This window comes from Aspergillus wentii (assembly GCF_001890725.1).
Source record: "Aspergillus wentii DTO 134E9 unplaced genomic scaffold ASPWEscaffold_2, whole genome shotgun sequence".
Taxonomy (NCBI): Eukaryota; Fungi; Ascomycota; class Eurotiomycetes; order Eurotiales; family Aspergillaceae; genus Aspergillus; species Aspergillus wentii.
The window spans coordinates 2,980,786-2,997,739 of NW_024467833.1; the positions used below are offsets into that span (position 1 = coordinate 2,980,786).

The 16,954-nt window shown below is 48.7% G+C and overlaps 7 protein-coding genes across 7 annotated transcripts; 4 read left to right on the top strand and 3 right to left on the bottom strand.

The window, feature by feature from the left end:
- Positions 1-742: 742 nt before the first annotated feature.
- Positions 743-1,693, bottom strand: ASPWEDRAFT_49233 (hemolysin III family protein; the record flags this gene model as incomplete). Its single annotated transcript, XM_040837239.1, has 1 exon — positions 743-1,693. The coding sequence occupies one exon, from the start codon at positions 1,691-1,693 to the stop codon at positions 743-745; it is 951 nt and encodes a 316-aa protein (XP_040692866.1).
- Positions 1,694-1,984: 291 nt separating this feature from the next.
- ASPWEDRAFT_57684 (uncharacterized protein) lies at positions 1,985-3,021 on the top strand (the record flags this gene model as incomplete). The annotated part of the gene is made up of 2 exons (XM_040838341.1): positions 1,985-2,085; positions 2,157-3,021. The coding sequence occupies 2 exons, from the start codon at positions 1,985-1,987 to the stop codon at positions 3,019-3,021; spliced, it is 966 nt and encodes a 321-aa protein (XP_040692867.1).
- Positions 3,022-3,280: 259 nt separating this feature from the next.
- On the bottom strand, positions 3,281-4,828 carry ASPWEDRAFT_169051 (uncharacterized protein; the record flags this gene model as incomplete). Its single annotated transcript, XM_040830390.1, has 4 exons — positions 3,281-3,475; positions 3,538-4,606; positions 4,658-4,706; positions 4,786-4,828. The coding sequence occupies 4 exons, from the start codon at positions 4,826-4,828 to the stop codon at positions 3,281-3,283; spliced, it is 1,356 nt and encodes a 451-aa protein (XP_040692868.1).
- Positions 4,829-5,222: 394 nt separating this feature from the next.
- ASPWEDRAFT_169052 (Tvp18 family protein) lies at positions 5,223-6,056 on the top strand (the record flags this gene model as incomplete). The annotated part of the gene is made up of 4 exons (XM_040830391.1): positions 5,223-5,259; positions 5,327-5,342; positions 5,603-5,698; positions 5,756-6,056. 4 exons carry the CDS (start codon positions 5,223-5,225, stop codon positions 6,054-6,056), a joined length of 450 nt encoding a protein of 149 aa, XP_040692869.1.
- A 3,077-nt stretch (positions 6,057-9,133) lies between these two features.
- On the top strand, positions 9,134-12,002 carry ASPWEDRAFT_104935 (Aim21 family protein; the record flags this gene model as incomplete). Its single annotated transcript, XM_040827680.1, has 3 exons — positions 9,134-10,073; positions 10,129-11,804; positions 11,886-12,002. 3 exons carry the CDS (start codon positions 9,134-9,136, stop codon positions 12,000-12,002), a joined length of 2,733 nt encoding a protein of 910 aa, XP_040692870.1.
- Positions 12,003-12,743: 741 nt separating this feature from the next.
- Positions 12,744-13,796, bottom strand: ASPWEDRAFT_104684 (transcription factor SUA7; the record flags this gene model as incomplete). The annotated part of the gene is made up of 1 exon (XM_040827672.1): positions 12,744-13,796. One exon carries the CDS (start codon positions 13,794-13,796, stop codon positions 12,744-12,746), a length of 1,053 nt encoding a protein of 350 aa, XP_040692871.1.
- A 997-nt stretch (positions 13,797-14,793) lies between these two features.
- ASPWEDRAFT_36929 (ATP synthase subunit H) lies at positions 14,794-15,734 on the top strand. The gene is made up of 3 exons (XM_040834576.1): positions 14,794-14,857; positions 14,923-15,001; positions 15,069-15,734. The coding sequence occupies exons 1-3, from the start codon at positions 14,834-14,836 to the stop codon at positions 15,332-15,334; spliced, it is 369 nt and encodes a 122-aa protein (XP_040692872.1). The 5' UTR covers positions 14,794-14,833; the 3' UTR covers positions 15,335-15,734.
- Positions 15,735-16,954: the final 1,220 nt, after the last annotated feature.

Below are 16,954 nucleotides of genomic sequence, written 5' to 3' on the forward strand. Positions count from 1 at the left end.
TTGCCACGACTGACCAGACACAACCAAATGGCCTGGGCACTATTATAACCAATTCATAATAACACAGAGCATGCAACTCTCGTATCCGAATTCCCGTACCGACGGAAACCGCGTATGGAGTCAGCCGCTGTGAAACATAAAAGCTTCATCTGATCATCCTCCGCATGGGGACCGTCGACATCCACCTCCAGAGCGCTCCTTCAGCCTCGAGGCAGTCCAACTGACCAAGACTCTCTGTCTAAAAGGGCAAATGCCGGATTGCTTGGCTGTCGCTTATTTGCTTCTGATAGGAGATTCTAAACGACTTCGTAGGCAGTATTGAAAAAGTGAAGAATCGAGTGCAACATCAACAGTAAGCAAAGGCATCCTGCCAGATCTGTTGCCTCGGGCCCGCCGGGCGAGATTTGATGGCCGACGTACGCAAGAAAACGTGTCTTAGGAGGCGAAGCCTCACGTAGCAATCCTTACCCATCTCACTAGGTACTGGGAAAGCGAATAGACGGATATCTCGACAGATACGGCTCTTTCTAGGCATCTAGAATACACATCACTTCCTCAATCCTGGTCCCACATGCTGAAATCATCAGCTGGTAAGAACAATTGGTCTGACATTTCGTGTCATCGTAGAGGAGTCAGCAGTATGCTTATATTACAATGAGGTTGATTATTACTACTCTATTGGCGGTAACATCTTGTTCCATCGAGACATGCTGGTCGTGCAGATCAATACGATCACGGGAAATCAGCCTGAGATGCAGCTCTCTGCAATACCACTGTGTCTGTAATCGAATGCTTTTAATAGCCCAGTCAGATGAGCCACCGCGGCGCAGACAACCAACACGTGGAAGATTTGGTGAGAACTTCCCAGGATATCAAAACTTCCCGGTCGCAGGCGTTCAGGGACCCGGGCCGCATAGATTCCAGCCCCTAGGATATACAAGAATCCCTGGAGTAAAAGCCAACCGAGTCCGATTTGGCTAGTCATCTGTTCGATGCCGTACATCTGCAATCCGTGAAGAACGGGGAAAACCGCTGATAGCCCCATGCCGACAAACATGGCTGCGCGGAAAGGCCGCCACCGAGGGGTGCGAAACTGAGGCAGTACTGAGACAAGGGCGCAGCCAGCACCAATGGAACAAATCATAGTCCAGTACAGGTGTTGCAAGTTTGGCGCACAGTAGAAGCCATAGAAGATGCTGGGAACGAAACTGCCCACAATCAACCCCACAATTCCCACGTAGTCAAAGGCATTGCCTATGCGAGCGACGACAGGAGAATGGTTCGAAATGGTATGATAAGTTGCTGACATCCCGAGGCAAAAGGCCGCTCCCGCAAAAAAGCAACCAAAGGCGATAACATCGGATTGAGTGGCCGTCTCGTAACGCGGAGCAAGAGCTTGGTGAAGAAGATACGATGCAGGTATGGCAAGCAGCGATGGTAGAAGATGTGAATAGATGTTGACCGTCTCATTGTGAACGTAGGTCAGAGAATGGAAGGAACCCAGAAAGGAGAATGAAGCTGGTCGATATCCCGTATGAATGTGGTGATTGTCACGCTGCCAATGTGGCAGATCATCCCAATGAAGAAGTCTCTTCATGACTTGAGGCACTGCAGCCGCAACAGCTGCAGGTTTACTGCTGGATTCTGTCTGGCTTTGGGAGCCCTCTGCGGGGCGACGTTGTCGAGGAGACATGTTCACATGCAGATGCAGGTCCGATCACTGTATATCAAGGAATCGTCATTCCATGTAATCGATACACAAGACGGATGGGAGATGAAAGACAATAATTGAAAAAGATAAATCCCAATGGACTACAACAGTCAAAAGTGTTGGGACTGACAGGAATCCATCGTGAATCCCCAACGGGGAAAGGACCTCGGCATACAAATCAAGCAAACAAGACAAACACATCAATGGCCAAACCTCCAACATCCCACATGACGCAATATCATCAAGAGCACAACACTGACAGCGTCGCCAGCCATGGCGGGTTCAATGCACGCGAGGAAACCCTCTGGAAGCCGTCTAAAGCCTGTAGCGGACACTCTAGAGGCTGTGGGATTTGTGTCCAAAGGAGATCGGAAGTATGTCCGTCGTTATGATATCAGAAAGGACATTGGAATTTCTGCCTCTCCACAGGGCTGACAATTCGCAGATTGCTAGATCAGAAAACCCAAAATGAATACTTTGAAAAGATTGTAAACCGATTTCTCGAGTTCTGCGCGACTCATCACGATGACCTGGATGCAGCGCTGGCATCTCTTCCCACCAGTTCCTCGGGCGACCCGACCAAGAACCCGCCTGCCTCTTTTCCACAATCCAAGTCCAAGCCGGGCGTATCGCGTGGCCCATCCGCTTCAACTGAGCTGTCAACTATCCTTCTATCACTGCGAAAGCTTCGAGAGGCAGTCTTAGCCACCGCTTCTACAACGCCAGTTTCTTTCTCGCAGCAGGTCCATGTCTTTTCCATTAGGACCTCTATATTGGCTCAGCACCCGCCGTCATATTTCCCCTCTCTTCGCTACCTCCTGGAAAGGCTACACAAGCCTTCACATCCGTTGTCTGACAAGGAGCTCAAGGAAACCACCTCATACCTCATTCTCGATTATGCCTGTCGACAATGTGACATGGTGGCTGCTTTTGAGTTGCGCGCGCACGCGCGAAGCCGGTATGCGTTTGAATCTCAGACCATCGACCGTGTATTAGCTGCTTTGATGCAAGATAACTGGATTGTATTCTGGAAAATTCGGAATGAAGTGGACTCAAAGATGCGTGCTTTGATGAACTGGGCAGTAGACCGGATGAGAAGACATGCTCTCAAGGCCGTTGGCAGTGCGTATCTCAACGTCGATGTGAGATGGATCGTTGAAGGTTGCACTGGAGAAAGACAGAACTGGACATGGGACAAGCTGGTGGAGAAGGAAAAGCTCGGTTGGCTGAAAGAAGGCGATAAGATCATCATTAAAAGACCAAGGCTGAGGCCTGAGAAAAAGCTCGTGCCGATCAAAGAAGGTTCATGATCTCAACCCAAACGGACGAGGGTTGTTCTTATGATGCATTCTGAGGCGTTATAAATATACGGCGTTGAATTGGGTTTGAACATGGTCCTTAAAGGTATATAGCATTCACTCATGGATAGCATGGCAATTCATTAGATATTATTCTCTTGGAAATCGGATAACATCTATTCCAGAATGACAAGTACATTAATCCGACTTGGCCCTGGAATTATATGCTTCAATCTGAGACATTGTAACCGAAGTGATTATTGGATTTCCATCACAGTTTAAAGTCCGCATTGGGTCGATTCAAGTTGGCATGTCCGGCATTCGGTTGTTTAGCAACTATTTCTACAAGCTCCGCCTTCAATTTTCCGGACTTGTCGGAACAGAGTTCGTAAACTGTTGACAAATTGAATACTAAGCTGCAGAAAGAGTGGTTGGCCGAGATCAAGGACTCTAACTGTTCGCGTGCCTGTGGCAAGAAATGTCAGTATGTTTCCAGACCGCAAAATTCAATATGGGTGCTAAAAATACCTCATTTAACTGCCCTGTATATAGTAAACACACTGCCAAATTCTGCGATATCATAGCTTCGTCCGGTCTCCTTGGCTCGGATTCTAGAAGAGACCGCCATTCGGTCACGGCATCGTTGTAGCGACCCTCGGCCATACTCAGAAGGGGCTTGAGTATAGTCTCTCTAGCTTCGTCTGGCCCAGTAAACACCTGCTTCGCAGCATCGAGGTCTCCAATTGCGAACAGCAGGAGTGCCTTTCTCGTTTTATCAATCTCACTCTCCGGTTCGGATGTTCGCAAACTGTGGAGTGATCTCCGGGCTGCATCAAAATCTCCCATCTCTATCAAAGCATTCACACTTCGAATTCTGAGATCTGCTAGCCTTTCTCTCCATATTTTTCGTTCGTCCTGGTTAGCCTCAGGTCTCATAATCTCTCTTCGTGCTTCCAGGCCGATCTCGTATAGACCACCGATGCCTCTGCGCGAATCTCCAAATCCTATGCTCTGAAGCCTTATCGCAAGAAGTCGCAGAGGCCATGGCACTATATGACGGAAATTCTTTGGTTCTTTTGGATGACTCTGGTCGGCTTCATCGTTGGAGGGTTGGGGGTAAGTGTCAACGTAGTAGAAAGCGGAATTCAAATCCTCAAGAGCTTTTGATTCTTGTGCTGCAAGAAGAGCATTCCCTGATAGTTCAAGACATGCTAATCGGGTGTAAATGAGTCCGAAAATCAAACTTGCATCAGTAGGCGATACCACAGAGGATGTCAGAATCGCTCCACAGAGATAGGCTGCAAGAAGAAAGTGACCTTCGGCCAGCAGCCTCTCGAGGGTACCGAGTGTTAAGGACAGCGGTTCATCTGGTTTAAAAGTGATAAATTCAGAGCGCAACGCAGGTGGAATATCAATCTGCGAGAGGGAGTGATAAATGTCGTATCGAAGAAGAAACGAGAGATCCTTCTCTGTTGATAGTGGTTGCTCAGGTGCCAGCGGGTCTAGTGCAGCAAATGATTCTCCTGAATATTCACTATGGGAAACAGTCTGTCCCTGCTGCAAAGATGATCCTTTCAAATTTTCGGATCCTAGGGGACTGGCTTATATTAGATGTCGCTCCTGATATTCGTTTAGGAATGTCGCCTACTCGTCTGGTACATCCAAAGGGCCCCTGGTTGAGCTACGAGGCCGTGAAGCTAGGCGCAGTTAGAAAACGATAATAATATGGGAAGTTCATAAGCTAGCAACGAACATTCCAACCGGAGGTGCTCTTACATCTGGAGATATTGTGACGGTGATGGGGTCCAGTGGACTCCATGATTACTGTTGGTTTCTGATCAAGACACTGCAAGCAATTATTTCCGGACAACCAATGCAAATCGTGAATATTGTCTATCAAAAATAGATATTATATCCACAAAATGAATGCCCTCTAGGAATGGAGATCGCAAGTCGTCCCTCCAACTGGTATGGGCAGCTGGAGCATTCTGCCCGGGCGGTGAGGTGATCGCCCGATCTAGCAAGCTGGCTCCTCGCAACGGCCCATCGCATCGACCGCCGCAACAATACATGATTATCTGCGGAAAGCGACAACAACCAAGGCCGATCTTCATTTCCACTTACAGCAGTCAACGTGACACTCAATATCCCATCCAAACATCGTGTGATTACACTTGTTTTCTGAAAGAGGCTATTTAAATACAACCTTCATCATGACGTTCGCAGAGGAATTCCGCTCGAGAAACTTCAGTATGGACCCTTCGCGTTGTTGACTTTAACTACATGGACTGAGGCTAACCATCTGCCAATTGTTTAGGTATCTACGGACAATGGTCTGTAACCTCCCTTCCTTCATCGCTCTGCTATTTATTCCATTTCTCCTCGATATTGTTTGCTCTCGAAAAAACACAACCCGAACGAATAGTGGCTGCCTGGATTGACTGGGCTTGGCATTGTTTGGATGTATTCTCTCAACGACTATAGTGTCAAGCAAGATCGCGGAGGGCTCTGCATCCCTTCAAGCATTGCGCAGATTCATATTAGGCATTTAATGGTCTTTTATAACTCACTGCTGACTCTGTTTCGTGTCTAGGACCGGTGTCGTGTGCATTGTTCTCTGCTTTGCTTTGGGCATTGCTAACATCTTCTCTTTCAATGCTGTGCGCATTATCTTCAGTGTGCTATGTCTGTAAGTTGGCAAGCTATGTTCCCATCATTGGGGCTATATGGAAGCTCACATACATAGTGTCTCGTCGTTCATCCTCATCTTTATCGAAGTGCCTTTCCTGCTCAGAATATGCCCTACCTCCTCCAAATTCGATGAGTTCATCCGACGCTTCACCACCAATTGGATGCGTGCCGCCATGTATACTATCATGAGTGTTGTACAGTGGCTCAGTCTTTTGTCAGGCGCATCCAGTCTGATCGCAGCCGCTGTTTTCCTCATTTTGGCCGCACTCTTTTATGCACTTGCAGGCCTCAAGAGCCAAGAATTCGTCGGCAGCAAGACTTTGGGCGGCCAAGGACTTGCTCAGATGATTGTCTAAGCGTTAAGTCGCGGGAGTAGGATAAAGTCTTTCCAAGGTATGCAGTACTCGGACTGTTTATTGTGAAACACGAGAAGCTTTACGGACCGCCCATCAATTCATCTCAAGGTTGAAGAGCTTTCACACCAAGAAAACTAGGAAGGATGAAATCCAGCTTCGGGGCTGACGGGCCATACCGCAGGGAGACTGAACGGAGAAAAAAAGATGCGTTGTTTTTGCATTGTAAACGCCATGATTACGAATTCACTTTTCTTCTGTTCTTGACGATGTCACCGAACAGTCTTGTACTTCTATCTCGCATGTCGCTTCTGGCGAGCCTGTCGAGCTCTTGTTCTGAGGTTCAAGTTGACGTTTTAGGAGCGAATGTGTCCAGGTTTTATTCTTCATGTTGTATTGATCAGTTCTGCATACCTTGTGGGCTATGTTGATGGCCATTCTGTTTGCTTTGCGTTGAATGATTTTGAGAGCTCGAGTTGGGCTTGTTTGCAGACCCATTTAGCATCCTGGTGATGAATAAACATAGGGTTGACAGTCAGATATCCCTGTAGTAAATGAGTAGAGCGACAAGCAGATCCAATGATTTGGATGAGATCTTGATTTATCTACCTATTATCTAAAGGCTTTTGGTCTGGATCTCCGGGTGAAAGATACTGCGTCCGACCCGATAACACCCTTGATGTATAACCGGTGTGATCTACAAGTCATGATAGCTCCTCCCTAGCTGTCTAATTTATTGGAGCATCTATCTTTCCAGGATCCCCACTGGTATACAAGCGTAATACCTGTAATCAGCAAGATGGAAAAGATGGATCTACGTCATATTACCCCTCCGGGAAGGATTTACCCCGCGTCGAAGCAACGAAGCAAGCATGAAGACCCTATACATCTGCGCTGATAATGATGCATATTTCTGCCTTACGATTGATGCTAGTTTGCCTACTAGTTTGTTTAATAGGCATGAAATGGCACAACACATGTGCATATACCTCAGGTTTCCAAAATATAAGGTATGGATGCATTCCGCATACAGCAGATGTCTGTGTTGATGCAGTGCCCAAAATCTAGCCTCCCCCTCTTTTTTTGTTTCTTATCAGACATGGTGGGGTGTGGATAGACAGCTGATGAGACAGCTGATGGATGCTAAAGAAGCAGGGGTTGTATTCGACTCTTCTAGAATGCTGAGGATGGTCATGCTGGTGTTTTAGTATGCAGATATTGTCACATTTCTTTTTGTTGTACAGTATATATGGCGAGGATGATTGGGAATCTGAAATTTGAGAGAATAGAAAACATATGATCACCGTGGTAAGGCAGAAACTCGACTTGATGATTCTCTGGAATGTTGTGCTTTCTCCGAAATGGATGCAAAGTGCAATGTGTATCCATAAGATGATCACCGGTCCGAGGGAAGAACCCACCTTGTTAACTAACTAGATAGCCTGCATAATTGGCCATACAAAGGACCTGTTGCACCCATGCTGGTGGCCAGTCACAGACATGCCAATACAATCAAGTCTGGTGGCAGTGGAATATTGCACCATCTGCAGGTTAATTCCTTCATGTGTTTTTTTTTATCCATCTGTAATCCAGGTACAGCCGTATATTTCCAGTTGGAGGATCATCGGTGGCTAACTGGCTATTAATATTCATCCATGGTCTGGCCCTGGAATTCGGGGAAATTGCCCCAACACACAAAGTAACAAAGAAAATGATATTGCACACCACACTTCTTGAGAGATATTCCCAGTCAGAATGGATGATGACCATCTTCAAGGTTTGGCCGGTGGTACAAAATGCATCGCATCTCTTTTTTGGAATAATATGGGATATTTGCTGCTGGATCAGGGACTATCATTTGTAAACTGCAGCAGCTAAATGCCTCAATCCAGACAGGGCAGTTTCTGTCGTGGCAGCTGCAGAGTAGATCTATCTCTTTTTTTTCTTTTTCCTTTTCTTTTTCTTTCCCCTCCTGTAGCATACCAGCTGGCATCATTATCTGCTCTCTTTCTCTTAGTGAGAAAATGAAGCCCAAAAACATGGAAAAAACAGTAAACCCAAACTGTACATAAGAGCCAATCAGAAAAAAGATTAATCCATAAAAATCCCCCTAAAACCCCCTCCGTAATTGCAACGGCGGCCCCTCGTTGGCTCACGGCCCCAATACGGTTTCCGTACGGTATCAGTACCGCAGCAACGGCGAGTCCATGGCGTCAGAGAGCGTCACGAGACGGGGCAGTGGGCCGTGGCAGGAAGAAAGCGGTTAGGCGCGAGGTATTTGGAGGTAATATTACCCGCTGGTACCAGCAGGGCATCGGTCATACATCATCTGCTTTCTTTCGTGCTGCTGCTTCTTGTTCTTCCCTGCGATCCGATCTGTATACCTTCACACCTCCGCTTCTGCCTCTACGCCTTCCTACTCTTCCTGCAGTTTCTCTTGCTGAGGTTTCTTCTTCTTCCCGCTCAGCCAATTGACTTGCTTTCATCGCTCATACTAGAGCTCTCTCCATCCTTCTGGTTTCAATCCCGGTAGGCAAATCACCTCATCTCCATTCTGTTATCTGTCATTCCCCCCTTTCATTCCATTCCCCTGTCGAACCATATTCCTCTATCCCAACATATCGGAGATCTTCTCTGGACCCTCTTTCTGTGTGTTGTACAACGTTGAGCATCTTGTCTCGAGTATGAGGCGGTGAAGCCAAGTGCTATCAGTTGCTTCTCTACCTACCCTTATCCACCTGTCTCCTTGGAAATTTGTCTCTCTCAGCTGGAAATCTCCTACCCTGAATTGATAAAAAAGCTCCTTGGCTTCATATTCTCCGTTTGGCTGGGGAAAACCCCTCATACTCATTCCATTCCGCAATTGGTCCCTGGCTTAAAGCCCAAGGCGGGGATTCTGCGGGCACCCCATAGCTGTCAGCTCTACCTATCTCAGGCATATTCCCTCTCATACAAAAACACTCTCAATCATTTCTTCATATGATATTTGAAACCTTTCAGGTTCTTGATAGCATACCACTAACATTACCAGCAGTTTCTTTCATCTTTAGTTTTGACACCACAATATCTACTTATCAGTCATGACGACACAAGCTCCGGCCATCCCCCCTCGGCCTTCACGATCGCCTCAACACCAGGGTCTTGCGCCAACCTCGTCAACAGAAGTGCCCAAGATGCCTCCGCGTCCCAATCGTCGTGTTGATCGGTCCGTCTCTCCACTTCCTCAGAATTACGCCCCTTCTCCATTGAATGAATTGCCCAACAGCTCGGGTTTGAGCCGTACGACCTCCAATGACCTGCCCCCGCGCCCCCCAAGTGTCACAATACCTTCTCTAGGTCAAGAGGGCATCGAATATGAAGATTTGGATGTTCAAAATGTCGATAGTCACAACCCAGCTCCAGAGACCCGGAACGTGGGCAGCGACCTCAAAATCCATGCACCCAGACCGTCCCTGCCTACATCCAGTGCCAAGGCTCAGGTGCAGGCCGTAACCCGTACGGATTCTCGACAGGCCGCCGCTGCCGGTCTTGGTGTGGGATCGCCTGCTTTTGATGAGGGTTCTGACCGCGCCAGTCGTTCACCGCATAAGTCGAGCGGCTCACGGGCAGAGTCCTCAGCTGCGTCTTCAACTCGTCAACTTTCTGTGCTCGACGATGCGCGTGGTCCCCCAGAAATCGGTCAGCGTGTTCCAATGTACCGCAATGCCGGTGATGTGCAGGCCCCTTCCCCAAGCCCATATCAGCTGGAGCATGGCTCCCAGCGCCATGGACGCAGCCATAACCGCACTCGCAGTGGCCGTGAAGCTTCTCTGCCGCCTGGAAGTTACGGACTTCACGGACATGGTGTACAGCCCGATAAGTTTGACAAGGCTTGGTATGAGAAGCACCCCGATGAGTTTGTCAAGGAAGAACAGGGTAAATATGGACCTGGAGTTGGTACTCCTCGACCCGATTGGGCTTTAAGCAGCGATGATTTGAACAAAATCGTCCGGGGTTCTGCTGTGACCGGTTCCGGGCTTGGTGAGCACCCGCTTTCTCTTGAGATGGTAAATTGAACGATTGCTAACTGTATTAGGAACTTCTCCTGCTGTCGCAGGTACACCGGAAGAGGAAGTCGGTTACATTGCCTCGGATGAGTACTCGCGCCATAACTCGCACCCACCTGCCGAGTCATCTCTGCGAAAGTCGAGTGTCCCTTCAGAGGAACCCACGACGCAAGAGGAAGGGCCAGAGAAGGCTGGCGTTATACATGTTGATGATCCTTACCATCCTCTGCACCACCCAGATGGCTTTGCTCCGGCCCCAGATCCTGAGGAACAGGCTGATGGAGCGGAGGAAGGTGGCGTTGATGACGAAGAGCCCATATTAGCTGCGGATGAAGTGCGCCCGGAATCCGCATTCCAACATGCTGCAGTCTCGCCCACATTCGAGAGAAGAGAAAGCTATGATCATGATAGTCGGAGTCGAACACCAAATGGCAACCATAGTCGCTCGAACAGTCGATCCACCAGCCATCACGGGAAGCCAATTTTGGCAAGATTCAGTTCGTATAATGATGACCGAGAGGATAACCACACTCCTCTCGAGAATGTCGAGGAGTATGAGCCATTGTTCCCCGAAGACGACAAGAAGGGAAAGCCGGTTTCCACCGCTGAACGCTTCAAAAAGCGTCCGGATATGCTCAAGCACCGTTTCCCTAGTCAAGATATATGGGAGGATTCTCCGAACAGTTTGCAACTGCATGCCACCGTGTCTACACCGGATGAACCCAAACAAGAGACTTTTGAGACTCCGGAGCAGGAGTCTTTCCGCAAAAGTCAAGTCGCTCCAATCGATGCCCATCAGGTTGCCTCTCATATCCTTGAGTCCGAGGAACAGGATAAGACGTCTAAACGCCCGGAAATTTCCAAACAACGTTTCCCCAGTCGGGATATCTGGGAAGATGCTCCTGATAGCCAACAACTGGTGACGACAATAGAGCCGTCAGAAGAAAATGAAGTTAAGAGTCCGGATGTGCCGTCGAAACCAGCCATTCCATCTCGACCTCAAAGACTTTCTCAAATCGTTCCTTCTGTGAATGCCTCCACTAAGCCATCTATCTCTCCCACCGAAAAAAAGCAGCCACCCGTCATTCCTGACCGACCTAAGCCACAGATTCCAGCTCGACCGGCCAAGCCTATCTCTCGTGGCAGTGCAGAGGAAGCTAAAGACGCCCCGGCGAAAGCAAAGCCAGCAGTACCTGCCCGTCCTGGTGGTAGCAAGATCGCTGCCCTGAAGGCAGGATTTTTGACAGACTTGAACTCGCGTTTGCAGCTCGGTCCTCATGCGCCGCCGAAGCCGGAAAAGAAAGAAGAAAAGCCCCCAGCAGAGAAAGCGCCGCTCAGTGATGCCCGCAAGGGACGAGCTCGTGGCCCAGCACGGAGAAAGCCTGCCGCTGAACCTGCGGCTCAGCCCGCGGCTCAACCCGTGGCTGCGAAACTGCCGACCATCCCTGAGATCAAAATCGCCGGGACCTGGAATGTGTGGGAGATTCGTGAAGACGGTCATTTGATCGTGGGCAATGAAGACAGGCAGGCCGATATGAAGGAACCGACACCGTCTGATGCTTCGCCAGTTGCAGAAACCTCGATGGCACCCGAAATCTCCAAGAACATTGCTGGCGAACCAACTGATCCAAAGCCAACAACGCCTGCACCCGATGACGTCGTGTCGCCCACATCCAAACCCGTGGTTGTGGAGGAAACAAAGCCTGTATTAAGCAACACTCACGACACAACATCCAAGACCACTGAAGGCCAGCCTGAGATAACCATTGAGCCTGAAAGTGCCAAGCCCAACATCAAGTCTCCGCAGTCTACATCGGAGTCGGAACTAGACGAGGCCATTGAGAACTTGTCTGCCTCTGCTGACGGGAAAAGACTGTCAGATGGTGACGTGCATAACGACTAAACCGCTTTTTGATACTTTTGCAACCATGTAAATCTTGTTTTCCCTGTCAGCCATCACTCATGTCATGTCAATTGTTTGGAAGTGTCTAGCCCTACTTTGGGTACCTAATTATTCAATCGGACTTCTTGCTTTGCGACTGACTGCTTTCTTGGCCAGCGAGGCATGCTTGCTGGTAATAATGGACATGGATGATATTACCAAGCTTAATCAATTGTGACTTATTGTTCTCACCAATATTTTTTATTGTATTCTGCTAGAACAGACCCATGGTTATTGACAAACTGTTAAGCCATCATGCTTCAACGTCCATCCGCTATCCACCACTCTAAAAGTAAATTGAAAACTGAAACTAAACCAGCGCAGGACAGTTGCAGGAATGAGAATTCCACAAGTCCGATGTCAATCTTAAGATGTATCTTCATAACAGGATGAAAAGAAAAGAAAACAAGCAAGAAAAGAGAAAGCACAACGCAGAAACTAAGGAGTCAAGTGCAAGTCTTTTGTTTTCTGTGCAATTTGCTGTTATGAAAAGTAAAGCAAAGAGAATACGAGAAAGAAAAAAATAGTGTGAAGCCAACCTTCGCGAGTCGTTCAAATGACGGCCGAGAGAAGGGTCGGGTGTTTTTACTGTTTTTTTGTGTATTTCGTTTGGGTATCATTTTTAATAGATGGCAGATGCAAGCTAGGTAGGGTAGAAAGTTGTTGGTAATTTAAAAAGAGAAAAAAGGGCATGGAAAGCGTCTAGCTGGGAGGAAGCCTCTTCAAGTCTCCCTTTCCTTCCTTGACCCATTCCGGGTCAATCAGACGCTCTCGCTCAGCGTAAAGCTGTTTGTAGGCACCGCGGATGGTTCCGTCGCTGACGTGAGCCACCTGCGAGATTTCCTTGGCAGATTTACCGTTGCCCATTAGGTAAGAGGCCATATATATACAAGCCGCGACGATAGATAGAGGAGACCGTCCGGCAAGATCGCCCATTGTTGTGACACGATCTGAGAGCGAAGAGGACACGCTCGTGACCTGGAAGGGCAGATCGAGAAGGTTGCAGAAACGGTTGCAGAGATCGCTGGGCTTGGTAGAGGTGGTCGCGGTGTAGGTGTCGTTGGGATCGGGGACACCTCCATTCGAGACAACGGTGTTGACCCTCTCGACATTCTGGGCCGTAAAGAACTTCTCCAAAGCCTTGTAAATACGGCCAATCTCCTTTCTCGTCACCTTGGTCACCGCAAAAATTTCGGTGAAGGTACGGGGTACCTTGCATTGACGGCAGGCAATGAAGATGCAGCCTGCAATGATCACATCCTGTGACTTGCCCTTGAATGCCTTTGCATCATCGACAATCTTGAACAGATACTTGGCCGTATCAGCTACATTCTTCTGGATGTTGAAACCGTCACAGAGGGCACCGATCTCCTTGTATGCAGCTAGAAGTGCCTTGTTCGCCTTTTCGCTCGACTGTTTGTTCTGAGCACGGTACAAATCACGAATTTTGCCTGAGCCTCCACTGGCAATCTGCGTCTCAAGCTGATCACCATTGAGCAGCGGGTTCGTGGCATCTCCAACACGCGAAGGGTCGTCGTTGTTTTGGTCGTCATTGGAGAACGTACGCCATTCAGAATGCATGTCGATTTCTCGATCAGAGAGCACTAGCCCGCAAGATCCACAGACCGTTTCATGAGAGTCGGGGAATTCCAAATTGGGCGGGACCTCTTTACACTCAGGACAGGTGACATGAGCCGAAAGATTCTTCTTCCACTGATCCACATTCGCATTGGCTGGGGGCGAAACGGCGGCCATTTTATTTGCTTGTTTAATAGACTGAAAGCGTTCTCGGTGTCTTTTTGCGATTTTCTTCGGGGTGACGGTAAGATTATGTTTGCGAGCACAGAATCGGACGAACAGTGGCGAATACAGATTGGCGGCTGTACAGCGTCAAGGGAATCGTCGAATGCGAACAGTCAAAACCAGAATTTCTTCCACCCTTTTTTCTTTTACTTTTCTTTTTGCTCCTTCTCGATATTGACAGGAAAGGATAGACAGCAGTGGTGCACCTTGAGCCTGACAGTAGTGCAAGTCACGTCTCTGCCACTGCCTTCCGTAGCCATGTTAGCCTGACCGCCCCCAAGAAAGAAAGTTCATATAGAGGAAGTGATATAAAAACCCATCTCAACGGGGCTTGAAGCATCGTGAGGGAAGAAGTGACATTATGAGCCACAAACCACTCTTGTATGAACTCCAGGGGGACCAAGTCAAATCGATTTCTTTACCTTTCTCCAGGGTAAGGAGGCTAGTTCCTTGCGAACAGCTCCCAGAGTTAAAAGCGAACTTCAAAGATGAAGATCTGCCTTTTAGCTGGCTATAAAACCCCACGAAGCCTCAAAAGCCAGACTTGTCCGACCGCGATGAACCAGTCAAGGTCTCCGCAAGAAAGATCTCACGAAAAGGGTCGCAGAACCTGACAGGCAGCCGCTGCAAGCAAGCAGGATCTCAAACGATCGAAAACGAGCAGAGCAACGATGAGTGTCGTCAGTTCCAGGACAAGAAGGGCCCGTCTGGAAACGAAGGAGAGATGTTTCTGAAGAGGGCGTTCCGGGGAAGGCTGGAGAAGAGAAGAGAAGGAAGAAGAAGCAGAGGCAGCCCAAAGACTCGGAAATGAGGCGAAAGGCAGCTGAGGTCACAAGAGCCGCATCGCCGCTGAGTCAGCCGCTGGCGCCAAGCCGAGCCGTCCCGAAGAAACATCGATAATCGAACCTCCAACCGGCGACCATCACGGAAACGAAAGCAATCCTCGTTCACAAACCCAGGTTCCCCTCACCCACCACCCCGCCGCGATGATGTCCCAGTCTCTCAGAGCGTCGGTGAGTCTATTGTGCTTCGACTGACGGTGTTATTTGGAGTGGTTTTGCTGACCGTTGTTTCCCAGCGCTCTCTCTTCACCCGCGCCACTCGGCAACAGGCTTTCGTCGCTCGCCGCGGCTTCCTGACCTCCGCTGTCCGCCAGGGTATGTGATGGAATTGATTATTGATCTACTGAGTGAATCTAGACTTGTATCTAACATGATATTGCAGCCGACCCTGTTCAGGACCTCTACCTTCGTGAACTCCGTGCCTACAAGCCTACCCCCGTCAAGCCCGGCGACGCCGAAGCCCACGTCCAGAAGTTCACCGCCCCCAAGGCTCCCGCTTCCCCCGAGGAGGCCAACCTCGCTAATGAATTGAAGAGCTACGAGACCCAGGAGGTCGAGGTTGAGGGCCAGGCTGCCAGCGGCGAGGCCGCCCCTGTCGAGGAGAGCTGGTTCGTTGAGGAGGAAGAGGAGGCTGGTGCTGCTCACTAGATGTCTTTTTTTAATCAAGACACAAGGTATGGGAAATTCGGGACTGAAATGGGCAATGGGATGGAACCCGAATTGATTGGGCCTTCCTGTTGAGTCCTGAAGACACTTTGTAAATTAACCTACCTGGAACATTGGTATCTTTCACATTTTCATCCGTGCGTTCTTTTTTTATACTCTGGTTCTACGGGGTATTGCGTAGATTATGGCTTGTATTTCTGTAGATGCGTCGAATGCACAGCCCTGCTGTTTCATGGAGCTGGCCAGCTTTGATATCCACGAGGTTGATATCTCCGATCAGGCCAACAACACCCGATGGTATACTAAATATAACGAACAGGTTGGAAGGGAGCAGCAAGGCTGAATGGGCAGGACAACAAATCAAAGCGAGGAAGAAGAGTTAGTTGGCAATATTGCCAATATTTTCCTATCCCTTGGATACACTCATAGTACGGCAGAAGGAAGAGAAAAATTACGATGCACAGCCGGGCAAAGACCAACACATAAGAAAACAAAAATAAATCAACCAACGTGTTCATCAGCCTGAGAGTGGATAAACTTGAATTTGTGCCTTTTTATTTTGTTACGAATGCATTTGCACGCAGGGGATGGAGGTGTTGGTGGTGATGCTCGGGGGAAGGGAATGGGCTTGATATTGAGTTGGTTGGCAGGCACAGGGCACAGGGCGCAGCGGGCGATATGACAGCTCCAGCGGGAATTGAGCAGACCGCCATGTTACGATTGTCTGGGCGTGGGAGAATTTAGGCGAGGAGAATGGTTGAATGGGTTCAATCTTGTTGGAATGTTTTTCTTTTCTTGATTTTGCTTTTCTCTTGGATTGAGGTGAGTGCGTAATGTCTATCTATCTAGGACCGATGGGTCGCTGCATGGTAGATCTGGATTGCTGTGGTTTCCTCGAGGTGCATATCGAACGGAATATGTATGACACGGTGGACAATCCATGCCATCATCCATTTGGATGCCATTATTATGCCATTTTGAATTGATGAATCGAAGCCGTCCATGGCCTGTCACAGTAATTTGGCGGAGTAATCAATACGAGGTGGAATGCTGGGGAATAGCTGGTCTCCCAGTGCACAGAAGAAACATTCCAGTAGCCGGGTTCACTCAAGGATTTGCCACTGCGACGTTGAATCTCAGATCCGCATTCTTCTGGTCTTAACCTGACAGTCAATTGCGTGTTGAAGACTGTCTTGGACAGATTGACGGATCAGAAGCTGGAGCGGAAGAAGGCGGGATCGCCGTCACAGCATGGACTCAATAGATCCAACGGGGACATCCCAGAGAGGGAAAAGGAATATGACCTGGATCAAAAGAGCAATAAATGATGAAAAAAACTTTAATAATGGCTCCATAATCAAACACTAGTTCTGGATATCCCCCAGCCCACCATGAAAGAAAAAACCGTATCTTAGACGATTATCTGAGAGAGACTGAGATCATCTTGCGGAGCCTGCCGATGGTGGATGAACCACAGCCCCATTGTCGTACTAAGACCCATGGGATGGAGCCCCAGGGTCAGAGTTTGCAGCATGAGGATGGCGATGGTGATAAATATCGCAATTATTCATTCCGTTGGGTTGAGAAGAATTGCTGATGCTT